The following is a 19,779-nucleotide window of genomic DNA, read 5'->3' on the forward strand; positions in this document are numbered from 1 at the left end:
CTGACAGTAAACCCCTCCCCCTCCCCCCCCCTCCCCCCACCCCCCAACCTCTTGGTTTTAGATTCTTAAAATAAAAGCTGAATAATTTTATCTCTAGATTCCCACAGCTGCTCCTGCTGCCATCTGTCCTTTGTATGCCCCCACCCCCCTCCTGTGGGTCCAAGCATGTTTTAAACTCCTTTTTAAATAGTTTCTGATCCTAACGCTGTTTTAAAAAAAAAAAATCCTTGATGTAGACTGTGCCAAGTTTACATGCCAGAGAGGGGGGAAAAAAACAGCCTGTCATTTGAGCTTTTCATCTTGTTGCAGACTCTTTATAAAGTATAAATTTAAAATTAACAAATATATAGATGTATGTGTTTTTGTCTCTCTTGCCTTTCTCAACACTTTTGGCTTCTTGTGTAAACGATGTTCAGCTGCTTTTGAATGTCTTGTGGGAAGCTAGCAGCTCTGGAATCAATTCAGTTATGAGTGTAATTGTTTTGACTGGCTGACTACTTTTGAAAGCATGTTTTCAAGGTATAAAAATCCTCTATTAAACTGTTCCATAATATGCTTGTATTCTGTAAAGAAATTGTGCCCCATCTGCCTTTCTCTGAATTTTATTTTTTTTTTTAAATGGGGGGGAGAAAAAAGACAAGGGTGCTCTCACACAACATTTGAATTATTTATCCTGTTTTGTAAAGTTATGGTTTTGCCATTGTGCTGCAGCAGGTGGCACAGTTGTGTGTGTATGTAATGAATGTGAAGAAAGAACCAACATCTGGACTGTGCCTTTATTGCAGTCCTTAGTTATTATAGCCAAGCCCGCCATCAGAATTGCAACTAGACTTTAGAAATGGCAGGAGGGCTAGGATGTAACCTCCAAAAAAGCAGAAGGGGCACGCAAACCAAAAGGAGAGAAGGAGTTCATAAACCCAGGTCTCAACACAGATACCCGGAACAGTTTAAAAGAAGATCCTGTCCCTTTTTTTTTTTTTTTTTTTTTAATGTATTTTAAGTTGAAGTCAGCTTTATTAATTTCTGTATGGTCTTAAAAGGTGTACGGTTGAACACTTTTCTGATGTATTTTTATTTTCTAATAGTGCCTTTTTTCCATATTTCTTTTTTGTTTTGAAAAAAACAAGTGTCTCCAGGCAACTGTGCGAAATGTGTACCAGGACATATTTTTGTCTTCATTTTAGTTCTATAGTTAAAAATGTTTGTAAATAACCCTGCCTCCTGACTTTATTTTAATTTTGTTTAATAGTTTTTTGTTTTTGTTTTTTTTGGGGGATTTTGTTGGATGTTATTACTAGAAAAAAAAATATTTAAGTGTTTGCTTTCTCATACCTAGAACTCTTAATAAAACATCAAATAAGAAAGCAAGCAAGGTTTTTTTTTGTGTGTGTGTGTGTGTGTGTGCAAGAATACCCATTACTAATTTTGGGAACATTTATAATGCAGTATCCCTCGAAAGTAGTGTCCTATCAGTTTCATTTTTTTATGCAATAATTTGTGTAAATGTTTAATAATAATCGAATGTACAAAGAGGGCTCAAGTAATTGTAACCTAGATGATGGAATGGGATTTTGATACTGCTTTCTAAATGTGAATTGCAGTGCAGGCATCCTTTTTAATATTGTTTTGTACATTGCTGCAGGGAGCAAGTTTTTTTTTTTTTTTTTTTTTTTTTTTTTATTATTCCAAACAAACGTGTATTTTTTGAGTGGCCAAATGCTTTGTTAATCAGGCATCATCACACTGATTCAGAATATGGCTGGCTGTGGTGGATTTTACATTTTATTGTATTGAAATCTCCTGTGTTGGCCAAGCATCTGAATAAAGACATGTAAAAATTGAGTGTTTTCAGTCTATGTGATTTTCCAGGAAAGTTGTTTGGTTTGTTCTGATAGTAACCCTAAAAGCTACATGTGCAGTGTTCTCCCTTGGACTCAAGTTCACAGCAGTCCTATTTCTGCCCCCCACCACCACCACCACCACCACCATTGGGAATGGCTGTAAGGTTATGTTATTTTCTTAGTATATGCCCTCATGCTAAATTCCAGTCCAGTCACAGCTTGCTGTGTTTTTTCCTGCATTTCTTTCTGAAAGCTCACAGACAGCATTTGCATTGAGAAGGAAAAATGATTGCCTTAATAAAAAAAAAAAAAAAAAAATATATATATATATATATATATATATATATATATATATATATATATATATATATATATATATATATATATATATATATATATACTGTTCTTATATACTGTTCTATTTGATTTAAGAGCTCCACTCCAACCCAAAAGTTGAACAAACACCTCCTTGTTTTGAGTCATATACAGTATCTTAACTTCAGGGCTTGCTTGGTTTTGCACAATATCTTGGGATAAGAGGTTTGTGGTTTTAGAAAACGTCAGTTTACCACGTTGCATTTTGCATGCATATTTAATAAGCATCTGAAGTGGATTTGAGATTCAGCCATTACTTAAAACACAATCTAAAAAAAAAAAAAACTGCCCTCTGAACTGAAACTTAATAACTTAATCTGATAACCCTCTACCCTGCAGAGATTCTTTTGTGATTATTTTAAAGCACCAGGGAATCTGCCTGATTTGGTTTTAGTTTTAGTTTTCCCAGAATAACCAGTGCCTATTGCTGTCATTTTATTTTATTTTTTTTAATTCAGTCAGGTTGATAAACACACTAGTCAAAATAATCACCAAATTCATTTTTGCTATTCTGCTCTGGAGATGCTACGGTACATTTAAAGGTCTTGCCATAATAAATATATATAGTTTTGTATTTCATTTGCATGAGGGTTTCTTATTTTTTCATGTTCTTTTGGGCTCAGTCTTGCTAATATTTGGACAGTCTTAAGTGAAAGGAGACATGCATCCTATTCTGTCTCCTCTCCCTCTCAAAATATATTAACTGAAGTGACATTTGACACCCGGAACAATATCAGACCGGCTCAAAGTTTAATTGCATGTATATAAATATATAATAAAAAGAACGATACACTCGTTCCTTTAATTCCCGATGCAGCATTTTGGTAAGTAGAGTATAACTGAATAGAAAAAAAGAAATATAGAACATTGTGTGTTCTTCATTGCCTGTTTGCATTGTCAAGCTCTCTGCCCTGTGCAAAGTCCACCAGATATAAACCTGTGCACGGCTGCCTTTGCAGACTGTTTGTTACGACTTTAAATCCACACACTAGTATGCTTAAGCCCTTGAAGGCGGATCAAGGGTGAAAGTGTGGTGTGGCAGGAAGTCGAGGTGAAAACAAATATGGTAAACTCAGAAATTAAATTGCACAATAAAAAATAAAAACTTAAAAGTAGTCCCAAACGTGTCCCATAACTTATCTGGATAAAATATAATTTAGTGAAGCTCAAATCTATGGGGGACGGGAAATCATTGAGACGGTTGCCTTGCAGCAAATGCAGTTAGGGGAGTGTTAAAACTACATATACCAGAATCCCTCATTGAAGGCTCTTGGCGTCCCGCATGCGTGCTTCATGATTAAAATGACCTTGTCTCAGCGAGCAGTTCTGGTTTGCCTTGTGATTGGACAGTGGAGCGGGGCTGCCAATCAGCCGTTAGGCGGGATTTGAGAGTGACAGCTACTCGAGGAAGAGGGCGGAGTTTTCAAGGCAGTTTTTTTTTTTTTTTTGTTAAAAAACAAACAAAAAAAAACACAGTTTTAATATTAACGCTGAGAGATTTTAAATCGTGTTTTTTTTTTTTTTATTTTAATTTGCTTTTTTTTTTCTTTTAACGATTTTATGTAATACTATCAACATCATTTTGTGTTGGTGAGTTAACAATCCATCGAAACGTTAATGTTAACAGTACAGCTTGGTATGTGGTACGAGCTATGGTAGCCGCTGGCTGGTAACTTGTACGTGTAGCTTGATTAATACTGTTTAATGTCGATAATATAGAAACGTCTCACATTGAAATGGCTTCTACGTATGCTGTTATTAGTTCATATGTCAAGCATGATAGAATCACATTGGTTTCATAAGGCGTAGCTACAGGCAAGGACGTACTATACTGAGCTAACAACACACGCAATTAAAATGTAAAAAAAGGGAAAGGTTTATTTGAAGTGCTTGGCATTGCTTGCGGCGAGAATATACACGTTTTACTTGTGTTACAGGCACTGGTTCAGTTTAAATACACGCAGCGGTTGGAGCTCCGCCGACGCTAAGCAACACAATCAAGCACACGGAGCACGAGGCGTCAAACTGGAGTGCAACTCGTTAAAGACCAGGGTCAGTAATTAACCTGGTCTGGAATCAGAAAGTGGGCTGAGGACACACCAGTGTTACTGCATGTACACTCGGGCAAACGACGTCTTTAGCTGCACACTGCGCAGATAGTTTGTTTTTTAAAAGAAAATATATGTTCACGATCGTGCATGCCTTGCTTCGGCTGAGTCCTGCTCTAAGCTAGTCGTGCTGTACCGTCAGTGTAAGCCGGTGTTGTTTGCTGTCCCCCTGCAGGAACGCGCAGTGCTGCGGAGGAATGGTCGGCTATGACCCGAGAGCAGAGGGCCCTGTTCTCTCCACCACGGAGATCGCAGCAGCGGGGTCTGTGGCAGGAATGGTCACAAGGGCCATAATTAGTCCCCTCGATTTAATTAAAATAAGATTCCAGGTATTTAATCCACAGTATTCTGCTTTAGGGATACAAATAATACTCCTGTTGCATAGCGGTTTCACCCCTTCCAGCTTTTACTGCGAGCTTGATTAGCCACGGTGTGTATCAGTAACAGGCTCAGGCGTGTCTGGGGTCCATCCCTGTGCTTTAAATGATTTGTGAGGTTGTTCTTTTTCTGGTGAGCTTGCTAACTTCGTTATAAATGAGTAACAAGGGATATTTATTCTAGATTGTCATCATGAGTGTTTAGACTAGAGCAGCCTTTGCTTTTTACAGACTGGTTTTGGTCCAATGCAAAGGTTATGTACAGCGCATGAGATCAACCATTTGAACTAACAGCCATGCAATATGCTGTACAGTGGTCTTGCCAGCTTCTTGGGCCTCCCCCCCCTCCCCGAATATTCTGAATCCGTTTTCATTAAGACATCATGTTATCATTGCAGACGGCTTGTCTTCCTGAATGCCAGGCTGGTGAGTCAGTTTGGCACACCCAGTCTCAGAGCGGAAAACAGAAAAAGTTACAAGAGTAAAAGAACCAAGCAGTTGAAGCTCCGTGGGCAACACACACACACACACACACACACACACACACAAAAAGAAAGCATTTCCGTCTTTCTAAATTTGCAGCAGGATGTCATTCTGTAAATATTTATACTGTCCAATAAACATAGTTCAAATAAACCGGATGCAGCAGTTGTAAGCTTTTTTCTTCTGAAATTGGTTATCTCTGGTCTTCGTTGCTCTAAAAATAAATGAATTCAGCACGCTGTCCTGGAAGGACTGACCTTGTGTTCAGTATGGTGTGAGGCGTTCTGTGATATAGATTCACACTGCATGTGTTACATTTAATGCGTTGTCTTTTCCAATCCCCAGCTTCAGATTGAGCAGCTTTCTGTTCAAAACCCGCGGGCCAAGTATCACGGTATCTGGCAGGGCTGTCGATGCATCCTTACTGAGGAGGGACTGCCGGCTTTCTGGAAAGGACACCTCCCTGCCCAGCTGTTGTCTGTCACATTCGGAGCTGTGCAGGTACGTTCTCCCATTGCCTCACCCACACTGCCCTCCAGCTGCTGTCTGTCACATTTGGAGCTGTGCAGGTACGTTCTGCCATTCCCTCACCCACACTGCCCTCCAGCTGCTATCTGTCACATTCGGAGCTGTGCAGGTACGTTCTGCCATTCCCTCACCCACACTGCCCTCCAGCTGCGGCCTGCATTGCCTTTAGGTCACATAGCCCTTTTTCTTATGTGAAAGACAAATCGTACTGGTAAACACAGCAGTCAAAGTTGTTGCAACTAGTTGTTTTTTTTTAACATTGCCTGTTTTGATTTTTCCTTTCAACCCTCCAAGGTACAAGGGACATATATGTCCCCCTACGAATAAAAATGATGCTGACTTTCTTATTTTTGCAATAAGGTGCACAAATTGGGGTTTCAAATTTACTGAAAGGTTGGATCTGGTCAGCCAAATTATCAGGTTCTTCCTTGTGATACTTGAGTCACTCTCAAATGTATTTCGAACACCCTCTGAATTCCTTATGTAACTTAAGGGGTTAAAAAAAAACATGCAAACACATTGTGAGACTTTCCTGAATCTGACCTCATTGTCTCTGTTCCCAGAATGGCTGTGCAGTGGAAGTGTGTAACAAGCGTGGTTAGGCTCATGTGAGTTGCTGAGTGCTGCTTTTCATTCTCTTGCTCTCCCAGTTCGTCAGTTTTGAGATGCTGACTGAGTTTGTCCACACCAGCACCCCCTACGACAGCAGGAATGCCGCGGTGCACTTCGTGTGCGGGGGCCTGGCTGCCTGTACCGCCAGCGTGGCCTGCCAGCCGCTGGACACCCTGCGCACCCGCTTCGCTGCCCAGGGGGAGCCCAAGGTAAGGCTGGCTGCTCTCGGGGAGACGAGAGATGCAATTGGTGTAATCCATTATCGATTGCCATGGCTTTTAGTTTGAGAGCCTCAATTAAACATTCATTGATCGATTTATCAACTCGCACCTCACGTAGCTCTCTATACTGTAATGTGTTGGTTAGAAATGTCAGAATGTCTAATGACAAATGTCTTCAAATGCATGTGAAGGATCTTGTTAAGAGTCTTCATATCTATAGATCTTTTTTTTGTTGATGTTTTTTAATAATCAAGTCTTATCAGTGCATCGATTATTGCCTGTGATTGCAGCTCTAACAGTTTGAATAATTTTCTTTCGTTTTAGGTGTATCAGAATCTGAGGCATGCAGTGGCCACCATGTACCGGACGGAAGGCCCCCTGACGTTTTACCGCGGCTTGATCCCCACCGCGATCGCTGTCTTCCCCTACGCTGGGCTTCAATTCTTCTTCTACAACATATTCAAGCAGGTCTACATGTGGGCCATTCCCGCAGACCCAGACACAAAAGGTGGGGAGATGTGTTGCAGAAACCTGAAGTCAAAACCGCCCTCTGCTTTGTTGTGAAATAAATACATAGTAATTATCATGATCACCCAAGTAAGTGAACTGAGCATTGCATAGGAAAGCTGTGAAACTGGTATTTAACCAATTGTCACACGTTGCTGTGCTGCTTTGCTAGGACGTCAAGCCAGGCGTTTCTGTGCCAGGTGTAAATCTCTCTGCGGTTTCATTGCTTTCCTATATCCAGGTAATGTTAGAAACCTGGTGAGTGGGAGCTGTGCCGGGGTTCTCAGCAAGACCATCACCTACCCCTTCGACCTGTTCAAGAAGAGGCTGCAAGTGGGGGGCTTCGAACAGGCGCGGACCCCCTTCGGACAGGTAAGATCCGGACTGCTGTCAGCACTTCACACACGGAACATGCTGGGTTTAATTCACAATTGTCTTTAGTGCATTTATTCTGAGAAACATACCATAAAGTTAAGAAATACACAACTCAGACTTTTCATTTAAGTTTGTTTGTGTCAGAATGGTAATTTAAGTTTTTGCGCAAATTATAAATTGGAGTAAATAACTTAGAGAATCTAGCTCACGTTGTTTGTTTTTTTAGAAACTAGTATGCTGCTTTAACACACTTCATTCTGGCAAATTTAAACAGAAGCATTGTATAACCTTGCCATACTTGGCGTGTGATAAACCACCTGTGCAGTAGTGGCATTTCCTCACCACAGTAAATGCCTTTGTGTGTGTGTGTGTGTGTGTACAGGTGCGCTCTTATCAGGGGTTTCTAGACTGCATTGTGAAGATTGGCCAGGACGAAGGGGCGAGAGGATATTTTAAGGGTCTGTCGCCCAGCTTGCTCAAGGCGGCTGTCTCCACAGGATTTATCTTCTTCTGCTACGAGTTCTTCTGCAACACCCTGCTGAGCCTGAAGGAAAGCACAGAGACGGACGATTAGCTGCAAGACAGAGAGAGCCACTGAGCCTTTGCTGTGCACCACTGACATCCGCTTGGCGAAAGTGCCTCATTCATATTCTGCACTAGAGCTCTGGATTATTCAAACTCTTTCATGGTTTTTTGTTGAGCTCCTGGTCAGAGGGAGACTGTGTGGCATCTGGGACCTCAACCACAGGCACTGCAATAGCTTGCAGTCGGGGACATGACCTGGACCTGTCCTCAGGATCCAACGCCACTCCACTGCTGTCCCTCCACAGCACTGATACTCTTCCATCAGTCACCTAGGTGGACCTGCCCTGTCTTGTTAAAATGCCATTTCATGTGATGTAAGGGCCAGGTTTGCTCAGTATTTACTGCAGTGCCAAATCAAAGATAACCATTTCTCAGAACTAGCGACAGAAAACTTCTCCTACTCGGGAGCTTCTAGGTTAACATAAATGATGTATTTATTTAAAGGTTTTTGGAAAATTTTGACATTTTCCTTCTGGTTAAAATGCTTAGTGAATCTGGCCCCCAATAGGCTGGATCCCAGCACCCAGTACAGTGGAAAGGCTAGAAGTAATGCAATATCACTGTTAATGTTTGAAGGTAGGAAGAAAAGAACATAGAAACTATGAGTCACGCACAAATACCTCTGCTGACCCCTCCTGGGCAACACAGGTAATGGTCTGTCTAGTTGGGCTCCACTGTTTGCACTAAATTAAACATTTGTACAGATTTAATGAACAGGTGAATGCCTTTGAGTTGTGTCTGACTGGCAGCTGCGCCCAGGACCCTTGCATTAGGAGGAAAGGGACTTGCATTTGCAGTGTATTGTGCAGCATCTTTAACAAAGAAAAGCAAAGTCTTGAGGTGCCTGGGAGTGGAGTGGCAGCAGCACATTTGACCCCTCACATCAGCGTCCTTTCATCTCTGACCTCACATGTTGCTGGTGATGTTGGAAGTGTGAAAGCAGGTAAGGTATTCCCCAGGGCACCAGGATTGTCACTCCTGCTCACTATCTCAACACTGTACTTAGCAGCTGTTCTAGCTTCTGCCTGTACTTGTTATAAATGTTAAGCCTGTACTAGTTAGATACTGCAAAAGTACACGTAAAAGCAGTTTATTCATCTGTATTTTAATTAGGGTGAATGCTTACCTTATTATCTGTACATAGAATTCTTTAACGCAACCAAAATTTAGATCAAAAAGTCATTTTAATGCAAATTACCAATCCAACCCTAAAGAAAATCATGTGAACTACAGACAGAGAGAATGCTTTATACCAACCAAGAGGGCAGGACCGCTACAGGGAGGAAGAGACGTCTCATCATAGGAGAACATAACTGCACTAAAACTGGGAATGAAATATAGGAGGTTCAAAAAAAAAAAAAAAAAAAACTTCTACAAAATATTATATAGGAGAGACATTAAGATAATCCTTACTCTGTGTACCTGATGACTTGGTTTCTACTAATCCAAGTAATATGGAATGTACTGTGTGTGTGTGTATAATACAAATCCTTACTGGGCGGCTACACTTTTATAAAGATGTGTTTTTTTTTTTGTTTTTTTTTTTCTGCTGCTTTAACAGGGTTTGGGTGCCAAATTGTAACGTGTGTTGCAATTTAAACTTGTAGTCTATATTATTATTATTATTATTATTGTGTCAAACCCAGTATTGACAGGCATATGCATATGCAATTGCTCAGCTCTGATTCTTTCATTATGTATTTGCATGCTTTGCTTATCTTCTGAAGAATGTTGTTCAGTTAGTGTTGTCTCAATAGACTGCATTACTGCACTGTGTAAATGTAACCAGCTATATTTTGAAAAGGATGAGAAACATTAAATACTTTATTTCTGTCATTTTAATGTCATTTAATTTGTCAGAAAGAGGAAGGGGAGGGGAGGGGAGAGCACTACTTTACACTGCCAGGTGCCTCACCTGTTGCCCACGACAGTCACTTGCAGCTCTTGTCCTGTCCTGGGTATTTACAGAGCACCCAGTTAACGAGGTAGCAGCATGTGTGTGCTTTGGTTTAGAGGTAATCTAGCTGAATCACTAGGTTTTGTGTGAAAGTGAATCAGGCTGTTTTTTTATTTGGGAATGGCTCCATGAGCACACGCAAATAGGATGTTAAACTCTGCTTTTGCCTTCATTCCTGCAGTTTTGGGCTGCAGTCAAGGTGGTCAACGAACAAATCAAAACTATTTTATATTTAAATTATAATCTGCCTTATAATATCTAATTATAATAAAGTGGTCGTGCTTGAAAAAGTTATAAACGGGTCTATAAACAGCGTTGCTCATAAGCTGCAGTGTGCGAATCGAACAGTAGGAGGCGATGCTGTGCAGCTCACTGATGCCGGATATTTTAATGAGAACACGAGGAAGTGACAAAGCGAGGAGGAAGAGTCTTCTAGGTGATGTCAGCAGTCTTTGTGTCCTGACAGGAGCTCGGATTATAAAGTAAGAGAAACGCTTTTCTTTGTTTTATTTCTTTTAAAAGATTTTTTTTTTTATTTTTTTTTTTTTTTATGGGCTGGTGCGGTTATTTATTTTCTAAATAATGCAATTCGGTTTGTAGTGTGTGTTTCATTGTGTGTTCTGTTAGTTTTGAATAGATTTAAATGTTAGTTTTGGTTTTACCTATTAAAACAAAAACAAATGCACGGGTGTGAATTTGTAGAATTTTGGAAACGAAAAAGTGATATTCATGTTAATATATATATAACAAATTATGAATTGTACAGCAAAGTTGCGGGAGTAGGGTACTGTGCAGAATAATAATAATAATAATAATAATAATAATAATAATAATAATAATAATAATAATAACATAACTAGACAGGTGCTCAGAACTTTATATATTGTTTGTGGTACAAAGTATTATTAACGCAGGTTGGGTGTTCTTGTCATTCTGGAAATATTCAGACCTAAAAGCATTACTACACTTATTATTAAAATTAAAATACCATTAAAAAAAAAAAAAAAAAAAGCTTTTTAGAATACAAGCCAAATATAAATTTGAACTCATGAACTGCGCAGCTAGTTGTGTACAATGCAGGCTTTATCTGGCGCTGAAGAAAACTTTTAGGAGCACTGTATAATTATGATGTAATGTACATTTTAATTTCTTATACCGCATCATATATATGAAAAAAACCACGTTTTTTGTGTTTTTCAAAGCACATTCAACCGAACAATATCACACTGCAATGACCACCAGGAGAATGTCAAAGCCACAACCTCTACTATTATTCGGTGTTGGAATATATATTATAAATATATATATCTAAAGTGCATATATGATATAAGACATATATACTACACGTATGATGTAATAATAATTATATATTTATTTTATAAAACCCTGTCATTACGACATCATTACTTATTTGTAGGAAAGGTTATTTCGGCATTCATGCCGAAGGAAACATCCCTCACAATACCCGGGGAGTCACAGGTAACGTTGCCTCACAGAGGGGTCCCAGGGTCTCTTTCACCAGCAGAGTGTCTCATGTTTTTTGCCACGAGTTTTTTTTTTCTGATGGTGAATGCCACCGATTGCCATGATGTGAATGCCACCCTTATCGTGTGTGTGTGTGCAAGTTTTTGCAGAGAAAGCCGCACTTGCACGAGCAAATAATGCATAACTAAACAAAACAAATCTTTTATAATTCTAGTTTTGATCTTTTGTTTTTCAGGCGGTTCCAGTTTATGGTGCTATTACCCTCCCTGCAGGAGGAGAGTGTGTGTGTAAACCATGGATAATTCAAACAAGGAGGAGTACAAGATCCAGTCCTTTGATGCGGAAACACAGCAGCTGCTAAAAACAGCGCTGAAAGGTCAGCTCGGTCAGACTGCTTTTCGGTTCATTGTTGCTCTCTTTATACTGAATTATCTAAAGTACAAACGTGAGCTTTTTCGTTGGGGGGGGTAGAGCTTTTTTAAACGAGTACATTTAAATATTGTTCAGTAGTAACAGCCTTGTATGTCAGTGTTGTTTCCAGCTTGCCTGTTGCTTTCCCTCTAACTTCCACCATGAGTAGAAGAGAATTTTAAAGGCTGTGAGTGTTGGATGCATCTGAAGCTCTTTCGCTTGCTGTGAGTGTTTGGTAATGATCGCTGGCTGATCCCTGTGTGTTTTGGTACCGATCCCTCCTCCGTAGAGCCCGGTGCGGTGGACCTGGAGAAGGTGGCCACGGTGATTGTGGATCAGTCTCTGAAGGATCAGGGGTTCAGTAAAGAAGCCGGCCGGATCTGCTTCACCATCGTTCAGGTAATGCCTCCAGACCCTCTCCTTGCCGTCTCTGTTCCCGGGAGCCGAGGCGCAGAGCTGTAACGCTTGTTGTTTCCCGGCTCCCCTCGCAGGCAGAGACCAAGCAGAGTGGCTCCAACGTGTTCCGGAGGAGCCTCCTGAACCGGCTGCAGCAGGAGTTCAAGAACCGGGAGGAGACTCGGAGCAGGTCCTTGCAGGAGTGGGTCTGCTACGTCACCTTCATCTGCAATGTCTTCGACTACCTCAAGGTGCCGCCGCCGTTACCCCACTTCAAACAGTTTCTTTCTCTGCTTCTTTTGCACATAAAAAAATGTTTTTCTGAAACGCCAAGCAGCCTAAGCTAAACAAGACAGCTGGGTTTGTGAGATCTTAACAGCTATGCATTTGCTGCACACATTCTTAGAAGTACAGTACTCAAATTAATAACAAGAAGATCCATTTAAGTACGCAAAGTGTGTTATTTGCATTTTGTATGTGTAAAACCTCTACCGTTGTAATGTAAAATGAAATGATTCCTTTTTGAAAAGGTAGCCTGCAGTGTGACGGCACAGAACAGAACCCCAGAGGGGTGACAGCCGTGTTGTTATTGGGTTCCAGGTGAACAACATGCCCATGATGGCGCTGGTCCACCCTGTGTATGATTGTCTCTTCAGACTGGGTCAGGCGGACTCGCTGCAGAACGAGGAGGAGGTGAGGAGGAGGGTCTCGGTTCTGCTTCTGCACAGCAGAACAATTCAAAATGCTTAATGCGTACAAAATGTTTGAAAAGAAATGTTTCACCCTTTCATACATGGTGACCTCATATGGGGATGTCATTTTTTGTCCCCATAATAAAGCAATATATATATTATATATATATATATATATATATATATATATATATATATATATATATATATATATATATATATATATATATATATATATATATATATATGTGTGTGTGTCCAAAACTTCAAATGTTATTCAGTATTTAATGCATGGTTGTGTTGCAGGTGGACTGCCTGGTGCTGCAGCTGCACCGGATCGGGGATCAGCTGGAGAAGATGGACGTGCAGCGCATGGACGACCTGTTCTTCGTGCTGCGGGACGGCTTCCTGCTGCAGGAGGGGCTCAGCTCGCTGGCACGCCTCCTGCTGCTGGAGATCCTGGAGTTCAGGGCGGGGGGCTGGCGGCTCAGCGACACGGGACAGAAATACTATTACAGCGAGCTCACGGACTGAGGAGGGACGGGAGCAGGGCAGGGGTTAGAGATGGCAGGTATCACACCGGGGCAAGGGTGAGGGAAAGAGATCTTCTCAAAGTCCAGACCAGCTAGGTATAACTACAAGCCAATAGAGTGAAGCACACACACATTTTGGCGAAAACCTTTTAGCTTCTAGTTGCACCTAAGTGCAGTATCAGGTGTGTGAAGGAGTTGGTTTTTGGCCACTAAATGAAGATTCAAGATGTTAAAATACTGCTCAATAATTTCATCATTCAGCACGTTTCAGTGGCTCTCATCCTTAAACTTCCTTCACAGCTGCAGGTATACTGTCTGCTTCAACACATATGACATGAAGTGTATGCCTTTCAGATATAAGAAGTGTGCACATGTCTCTACAGTACACAAAGTCTTAAATTTTCTGAACCAGCCCCAACAGGATTGACTCCTGATGCCTCTAACCCTACAGAAAACCCCAGAGTGCATCACTGTGACTGCTGAGCACCAGCTGAGTCAAACCAAAACAGATTGCTGTAACCGTGCTGCAGGCTTAGTGAAACTTTTCTCACTTTGCATGCATGTGTCCAGCAGATCTTTAATCACAGGTTTGCCTTTTTTGAAACTTGAGTGTTAATTACACAAGTTTGTAGCACTTAACAGTGGGGGAAAAAAATCTGGCTGCGTCTGTTAATGAACTGTAACATTGAACAGCCTACCAATTTGTGACCCGCCCCCTTCTGAACAGCAATATCCAGCTATCTTTGCATGCTATTGGTTGAGTTGGGAGTTCCAAAGCAGCTACAGAGAGGCAAGCCAATACAAAGTGGTGGGCAGCACTCCTTGTATACAAAATACTTCAAGCTCTGTACTTTTTGCAGCTATGTAGTTTTGTAACAGCCCTGGTTAGTTTGGCAGGTCATGGGTTCAAATACATGCTGACAGAAGGAGGTGCTCTTCACTGCCTCAGTACATACAATACTCTGTTCATATACCTGTTTTGGGGAGTGATTGGTTGCTGTACACAGATCTAGGAATAGGCTGACCTGGATTTCTTTTTTCTTCTAACTTTTCTACACTGTTTTTGATACAGAAGTTGATTTTTTTTTTTTTTTCATGAACTCGGGGATGAATCACTGTCTGGTGCTAAAAAAAAAAAAAAAAAAGACACACAAAAATTTAAAGAATTGTTATTGTTGATTTGGAGTAAGAAGAAATGTTGTTACGTTTTCCACGTGGGGTTTTGTTTCCATTATCAACTTCAGGGCCATTTCACAGTTGTGCTGGTCCAGGATCAGGGTGGGGGTCAGTTGCTGCTTTTCAATTCCATTTTAAAATCAATTTCCCATTCCCTTTGAATCAATCCCAGCACATCATTGATCAAAATTGCAATTAGCAGCATTCTGTTAAAACGAGCGTCTCACAGTGGTAACAAATTACTTCTTTTGAAGCCACTGTTCGTCAATCAGTTGAACAATCAGTGCAAACGTGTCTCTACAATATCAATCCCAAGTTGTCCACATGCCAAGTACCGGATACCTGGCACGAAAGGAAAGCTGGTTTTACTGCCATCATTCTCTTATTTCTCGTTTGAGATGTTTTCTTTTTTTTCCTCTTGTGTAAGGTTAAATGGATCCTAACTGTGCTACCTGATCAATGAACTAAATACTGAATTCTGGGTGTTTAAGACTCCCCAACCTGGCAGACAGTGTTTTTGTCTTGCAGTGTTGTGTGCATTTGAAGGATAACCAAGGCTTTTTAAGAGATTATCTTACCTTTTTCAATTGTGTGAACATTATCTGGGGCCCATCCCCTTCCTGAAAACATACTCCATTGTTTTTCTACTTTAAATTTGAACTCTGCTGTGGGTCGGATTGTAGCTCAACCATCCAAGTGAGTTTGAACTAAAGTGAAGAAATGCATCAGGTGCCAGCAAGCTGTAGCAACGTTCATCTCCAGTGCTGTAGTTAAACTACTTGCTTGTTCTAAATTCATTCAATACAGGAAGACCAACCACTGAGAGAGATGCTTCTGCTAATAAAAGGGAAGCCATGGGTTTCAGAACTTTGGTTATCACTCCTGTAGCATCCTAATGTCTTCTGTGCTAATGCAAGTTAAAGGGCAGCTGGTGTGCTGTGTCTAGTATGAGGGATCAGTCTACATAGGCTAATAGTTTCCATGGTTTATATTTCATACTGAATAAAGGGAAGCACTAAGAGTTGTATTATTACTAATGTTTTTGCTTTCATAAGAACATGTAAAGTACATTTTTTTTTTTTTTTTTTTTACAACTAGAACATGTTCATTTATTTTTTTTTCTGTTCCAAGACTGAGTTTAGGCTGTAGAAATGGGGTGGAGGATTTGATGCATTGAGGATTTTGTGTTTGATGCCTATGAAAATAAAATGGTTAAAATGTGGTGCTTCTGTTGGCTTGAACTTACTTAAAAACTTTTCTACAAGTACAGTATATTTATTAACATGCATCAAAAAGAACAAAAAAAACATGCTATATAGAACTTAATCATTAATAATTAAGGCATATGAAAAACCTCTTTTACAGCATATGAAATTGCTACCTTATGTTTGCATTGCTGTCTGCATTCCCCACTGCTGCAGTGCAGGACTGTATAAACTTACCCACATTCACTTAAGGAAACAAAAGTCCCTTTGAGAATCTGAGCACTCCCCAAGCCAAGAACGCGCTTCTGCCCTGGGAGGGAATTATGAAAGGGCTGTTCAATCCAGAACTGGTAATTAATTGAATAGATTCCAACTACTGAATGATTTGTGTGTTTTTTTTTTTTTTTTTTTTTTTAAGACGACAATGTAGTTTTAGTAGAGAGAGTTGCTAAGTGCCAGAATTAAAGTGGGCATTTTATTCTTACCCACTCTGTAGCTTTCCTGAGCCTCTTTTCTATCTGGGTCGCTTTGTTTTGGTTCAGTTCTTTTCATTCAAATTGGCTGCAATTAAACCTCTGGTCCAGAACAGATAATTAACAAGAACCAAACATACAATTTGCCTGATGTGTGGTAAAGACAGCAGTAAACTTTATTTTCTTCAAGAAATATTCCAATCTGAACTGCACTGTAACCTCTGCATGAGTCATGTACTGCATTGTAACCTCTGCAGGTGTGCAATAACACAGCTCCCTCACAGGACGACTACCTGATTGCACTTGGAAGACACAGTGCAAACAGAAATACAGAAACCTGCTAACTGCTCCAGAGAGAAAAGGCGCTAGGGCTGACCTACAAAACCAGCGGACAGACAAAGAGCAGTAAAAATCCAAAAAGGTGGCGTTAGTGACATCTCGCTAAAACACACAATGGAAACATCCACCTGATCCGCTGCTGGAAGTCAAAAGTCAAACTGACTGCAGCTTCCAAAGCTGATGAAGACGTGACAGCTTGTTACAGTTCCTCTTCTGTAAGGTACGCGCAGTTCCTGTTCTGGAGGCTCTACCACCAGCGGTAGTGTGCGAAGGCCCTGTTGGCCTCTGCCATCTTGTGCAAGTCGTGCTTCCTCTTGATCACGTTGCCCTCGTTGATGAAGGCTGCCAGCAGCTCCTGGGACAGCTTCTCGTACATGTGGGTGCGGCGATGCTTATTGTCCCGGCACTCCGTGATCAACCATTTCATTGCCAGGAAGCGTCGCCTGCTGTCAGTCAGCGGCGTGGGAACCTGTAACCGAACAGAACTTTGCATCAAAACCAGCTCTCTGCTACAGTACGAACACTGCTTTGAAATAACTTGGTATTACCCACACTGCAAATTAGAGCTGTCCTGGAAAAATTTGACATCCCTCAACTTCAGATTCAAGTATGTGTAATATTATCAGTGTATTTTGGAAAATGTAAAACACATGGTCGATAAACTCGGTAACACACAAACATTTCAGTTTTCCACAAATTGTGTTTGATTGTTAACATTTTAAGGTACAAGGGACATACGTGTCCCACACATAGAAATGACGCCAACTTTTGCAATGAGGCGCACAAAACGGGGTTTAAAATGTACCGACAGGTTGGATCTGGTCATCCACATGGTCAGTTTCCCCCTCATGATACTGCACATAAAGTTTATCTAAAGAACATTTAAAATGTGGGTTATCAAGTTTTTCCAGGACACCCCCGAAATATACTATGCAGGTTAGGGTTGCTGCTGCACTAGGCTTTAGTCAAGTCGACAGAAATGAAAACCCCATCGAAGCTGAATACGACATTAAGAAAAGGTTAAACAAGCCACAGGACAGACAGCAACCCGGACAACTCCAGGATCCGCCTACCTGGTAGTATTTGCCTCCTTTCTGAATGCTGATCAGACCGATTATAGGCTTGCAGTTCTCCAGAGCCTGGTGGAAGATAGTGTACGGGTTACACTCAATCACCTCCTTCTCTGTTGCTGGGGCTTTGTGATACTTCTCCACCTGCTTCCTCTTCATGCTTTCAAATGTCTAGGTGAAGAAAAACCAAACATTTAGAAAGCGATGTCAATGACTCTGGCAGTAGATGAGTAGCAGTTATACTGGGAAATGCAAGCCAGTGCAACAGCAGGTGGCAACAGTAGGCTGCAGTTCTATACGTGTGCGAACCTCAAAATACTCTCCGCCCTGTAGAGTAATGTTTCAGATTGATCAAGCAGTTCCATCAAGGTTATAGGACTGCAATGGACTGCGGTGGCTATCACAAAGTAACTGCCTGCTCTCCCACCCACCCCCCACCCAATGGGAAGAACAGATTTACCTTTGTGATAATGGATTTGGCCAGCACTTTATTCCCATCTTGCATCATCATATTAACGAATTTACTGTGAGCAGAAAAGAAATTGTGACTTGGAAACAAAACATATAAAACATACATCGACCCCAAGGGGTGCACTGCTATGAATGGGTTCCTCAGTAATAATAAACCAGTCAATTCTCAAGCCACAGTAACTGGTTACAAAGCAGGGACTCTGACTCTCAGTTCACACACCCTAGTCTCTGTAAGTCGCCTTGAACAAAGGCATCTGCTAAATAAACAAATACTAATTAATAATAATGATGTCATCCTCCTTCCTTCAATGAAAGATGTGTATTACGTGTCCAGCTATTTTTTTTATATTTAATGCACCAAAGGGTTAACATTACATGTTTTAATTTATTTAAGGTGTAGGGGTGAATGTTTCAAACTGCTCCCGTCCGCACCTCACTGTGGGGTCGCTGAATACAGAGCTGGTGAGACCCGGCGGGGCCGCCTTAATGGGTCGCACGGCTTTCAGCTCCTGTGCCGCCTTCTGCTCGTCCGTGAGCTCCGTGGCGGGGATGCGATACACCTCCTTAGCGGGCTCGGGTTCCAGGTAATAGGGGTTGTACCTGGTCCATCTCACCGGCAGAACCCTAGAACACAATCACCCACACAGCCCGGTAAAAGGGGTCTCACAAATCCACTGCACTGCACACACGAGGCCAGTGACAAAGCCCACATACACAGCAGGGTGGTGCGAAGACTCCCGTTGCGTAGCAGTTAATCCACTGCCGGTTTTACTGCGGAGACATCCCTGAGCTTGTTAACCTACACACTGGGGATAAACCAGCTCGTAGTAAAACATGGGCTGCGTAATCCCGTTACGCAATAGGAGTCGTATTTCCATCACTGATATATCACTTAACTAAAAAAAATCTCCAGTGCTCATGATAACTAAAGTGTTGCTTTTAAATGCTTTTTTGTTTGTTTGTTTGTTCTGCCTTTTTTTTAATACGTTTTGAACTACACTTGACCTTACCGTGTAGATTCAACACAGAACACATTTTAAAAGTGACAGCGAAGGGCATTTCAGAGTTTAAACTATACAAGTGATTCCTAGTAAACAACAACACATAGATAAAATACAGAAATATAGATCTTTTTCCTATTCACACAGAATAATATTAATAAACATTTACCCAGGACCCCACGGTCTCAAGAACTTCGCTATGGATGCAGCCATGTTGGATTTGGTCTGAGGACCCAAGCGGATTACCAACCTACTGCCCGAAATCTGCCCCTACTGTCGTGAGCTAAACTAACTTCTGCAATACTCGCCGTGCAAAAACCTTGCACTGCCAGCACCATCCACTGCTGCTTCTGTCTCTGATATGCAAAAATAAAAAAACAATACAAAAAAAAAAAAAATATATATATATATATATATATATATATATATATATATATATATATATATATATATATATATATGTATATATATATATATATATATATATATATATATATATATATATATATATAGAGAGAGAGAGAGAGAGAGAGAGAGAGAGAGAGAGAGAGAGAGAGA

General features: G+C 40.9%; 3 protein-coding genes across 5 annotated transcripts; 2 read left to right on the forward strand and 1 right to left on the reverse strand.

The window, feature by feature from the left end:
* Nucleotides 1-3,699: 3,699 nt before the first annotated feature.
* Nucleotides 3,700-9,848, forward strand: LOC121296439 (mitochondrial thiamine pyrophosphate carrier-like). 3 transcript variants are annotated; one of them, XM_041222015.1, is made up of 8 exons: nucleotides 3,700-3,806; nucleotides 4,154-4,268; nucleotides 4,500-4,653; nucleotides 5,530-5,685; nucleotides 6,363-6,533; nucleotides 6,870-7,053; nucleotides 7,294-7,424; nucleotides 7,810-9,848. In XM_041222015.1, the coding sequence occupies exons 3-8, from the start codon at nucleotides 4,522-4,524 to the stop codon at nucleotides 7,999-8,001; spliced, it is 966 nt and encodes a 321-aa protein (XP_041077949.1). In that variant the 5' UTR covers nucleotides 3,700-3,806; nucleotides 4,154-4,268; nucleotides 4,500-4,521; the 3' UTR covers nucleotides 8,002-9,848. The 3 variants fall into 3 exon arrangements, with proteins under 3 accessions (XP_041077949.1, XP_041077948.1, XP_041077950.1); XM_041222014.1 differs by lacking the exon at nucleotides 4,154-4,268 and having other exon boundaries at nucleotides 3,705-3,806; XM_041222016.1 differs by lacking the exons at nucleotides 3,700-3,806; nucleotides 4,154-4,268; nucleotides 4,500-4,653; nucleotides 5,530-5,685 and adding an exon at nucleotides 5,692-5,821.
* Nucleotides 9,849-10,394: 546 nt separating this feature from the next.
* LOC121296444 (MIF4G domain-containing protein B-like) lies at nucleotides 10,395-16,280 on the forward strand. Its single transcript, XM_041222028.1, has 6 exons — nucleotides 10,395-10,451; nucleotides 11,690-11,830; nucleotides 12,155-12,264; nucleotides 12,357-12,512; nucleotides 12,862-12,954; nucleotides 13,260-16,280. The coding sequence occupies exons 2-6, from the start codon at nucleotides 11,749-11,751 to the stop codon at nucleotides 13,485-13,487; spliced, it is 669 nt and encodes a 222-aa protein (XP_041077962.1). The 5' UTR covers nucleotides 10,395-10,451; nucleotides 11,690-11,748; the 3' UTR covers nucleotides 13,488-16,280.
* Nucleotides 16,281-16,493: 213 nt separating this feature from the next.
* On the reverse strand, nucleotides 16,494-19,479 carry LOC121296443 (28S ribosomal protein S7, mitochondrial-like). Its single transcript, XM_041222026.1, has 5 exons — nucleotides 19,391-19,479; nucleotides 18,653-18,844; nucleotides 18,210-18,273; nucleotides 17,753-17,920; nucleotides 16,494-17,148 (listed from the first exon to the last, which is right to left on the reverse strand). Exons 1-5 carry the CDS (start codon nucleotides 19,432-19,434, stop codon nucleotides 16,927-16,929), a joined length of 690 nt encoding a protein of 229 aa, XP_041077960.1. The 5' UTR covers nucleotides 19,435-19,479; the 3' UTR covers nucleotides 16,494-16,926.
* Nucleotides 19,480-19,779: the final 300 nt, after the last annotated feature.

Source organism: Polyodon spathula, chromosome 21, assembly GCF_017654505.1.
Source record: "Polyodon spathula isolate WHYD16114869_AA chromosome 21, ASM1765450v1, whole genome shotgun sequence".
Classification (NCBI taxonomy): Eukaryota; Metazoa; Chordata; class Actinopteri; order Acipenseriformes; family Polyodontidae; genus Polyodon; species Polyodon spathula.

Coding starts and splice junctions, on each gene's coding strand:
- LOC121296439 (XM_041222015.1), top strand. CDS start 4,522: ATGGTCGGCTATGACCCGAGAGCAGAGGGCCCTGTTCTCTCCACCACG. Junction 5,686..6,362: donor TCACATTCGGAGCTGTGCAG/GTACGTTCTCCC, acceptor TTGCTCTCCCAG/TTCGTCAGTTTTGAGATGCT. Junction 7,425..7,809: donor CGCGGACCCCCTTCGGACAG/GTAAGATCCGGA, acceptor GTGTGTGTACAG/GTGCGCTCTTATCAGGGGTT.
- LOC121296444 (XM_041222028.1), top strand. CDS start 11,749: ATGGATAATTCAAACAAGGAGGAGTACAAGATCCAGTCCTTTGATGCG. Junction 11,831..12,154: donor GCTAAAAACAGCGCTGAAAG/GTCAGCTCGGTC, acceptor CCTCCTCCGTAG/AGCCCGGTGCGGTGGACCTG. Junction 12,265..12,356: donor TCTGCTTCACCATCGTTCAG/GTAATGCCTCCA, acceptor CTCCCCTCGCAG/GCAGAGACCAAGCAGAGTGG.
- LOC121296443 (XM_041222026.1), bottom strand. CDS start 19,434: ATGGCTGCATCCATAGCGAAGTTCTTGAGACCGTGGGGTCCTGG. Junction 18,274..18,652: donor TTCAGCGACCCCACAGTGAG/GTGCGGACGGGA, acceptor TTCTGCTCACAG/TAAATTCGTTAATATGATGA. Junction 17,921..18,209: donor CCAAATCCATTATCACAAAG/GTAAATCTGTTC, acceptor TTCTTCACCTAG/ACATTTGAAAGCATGAAGAG.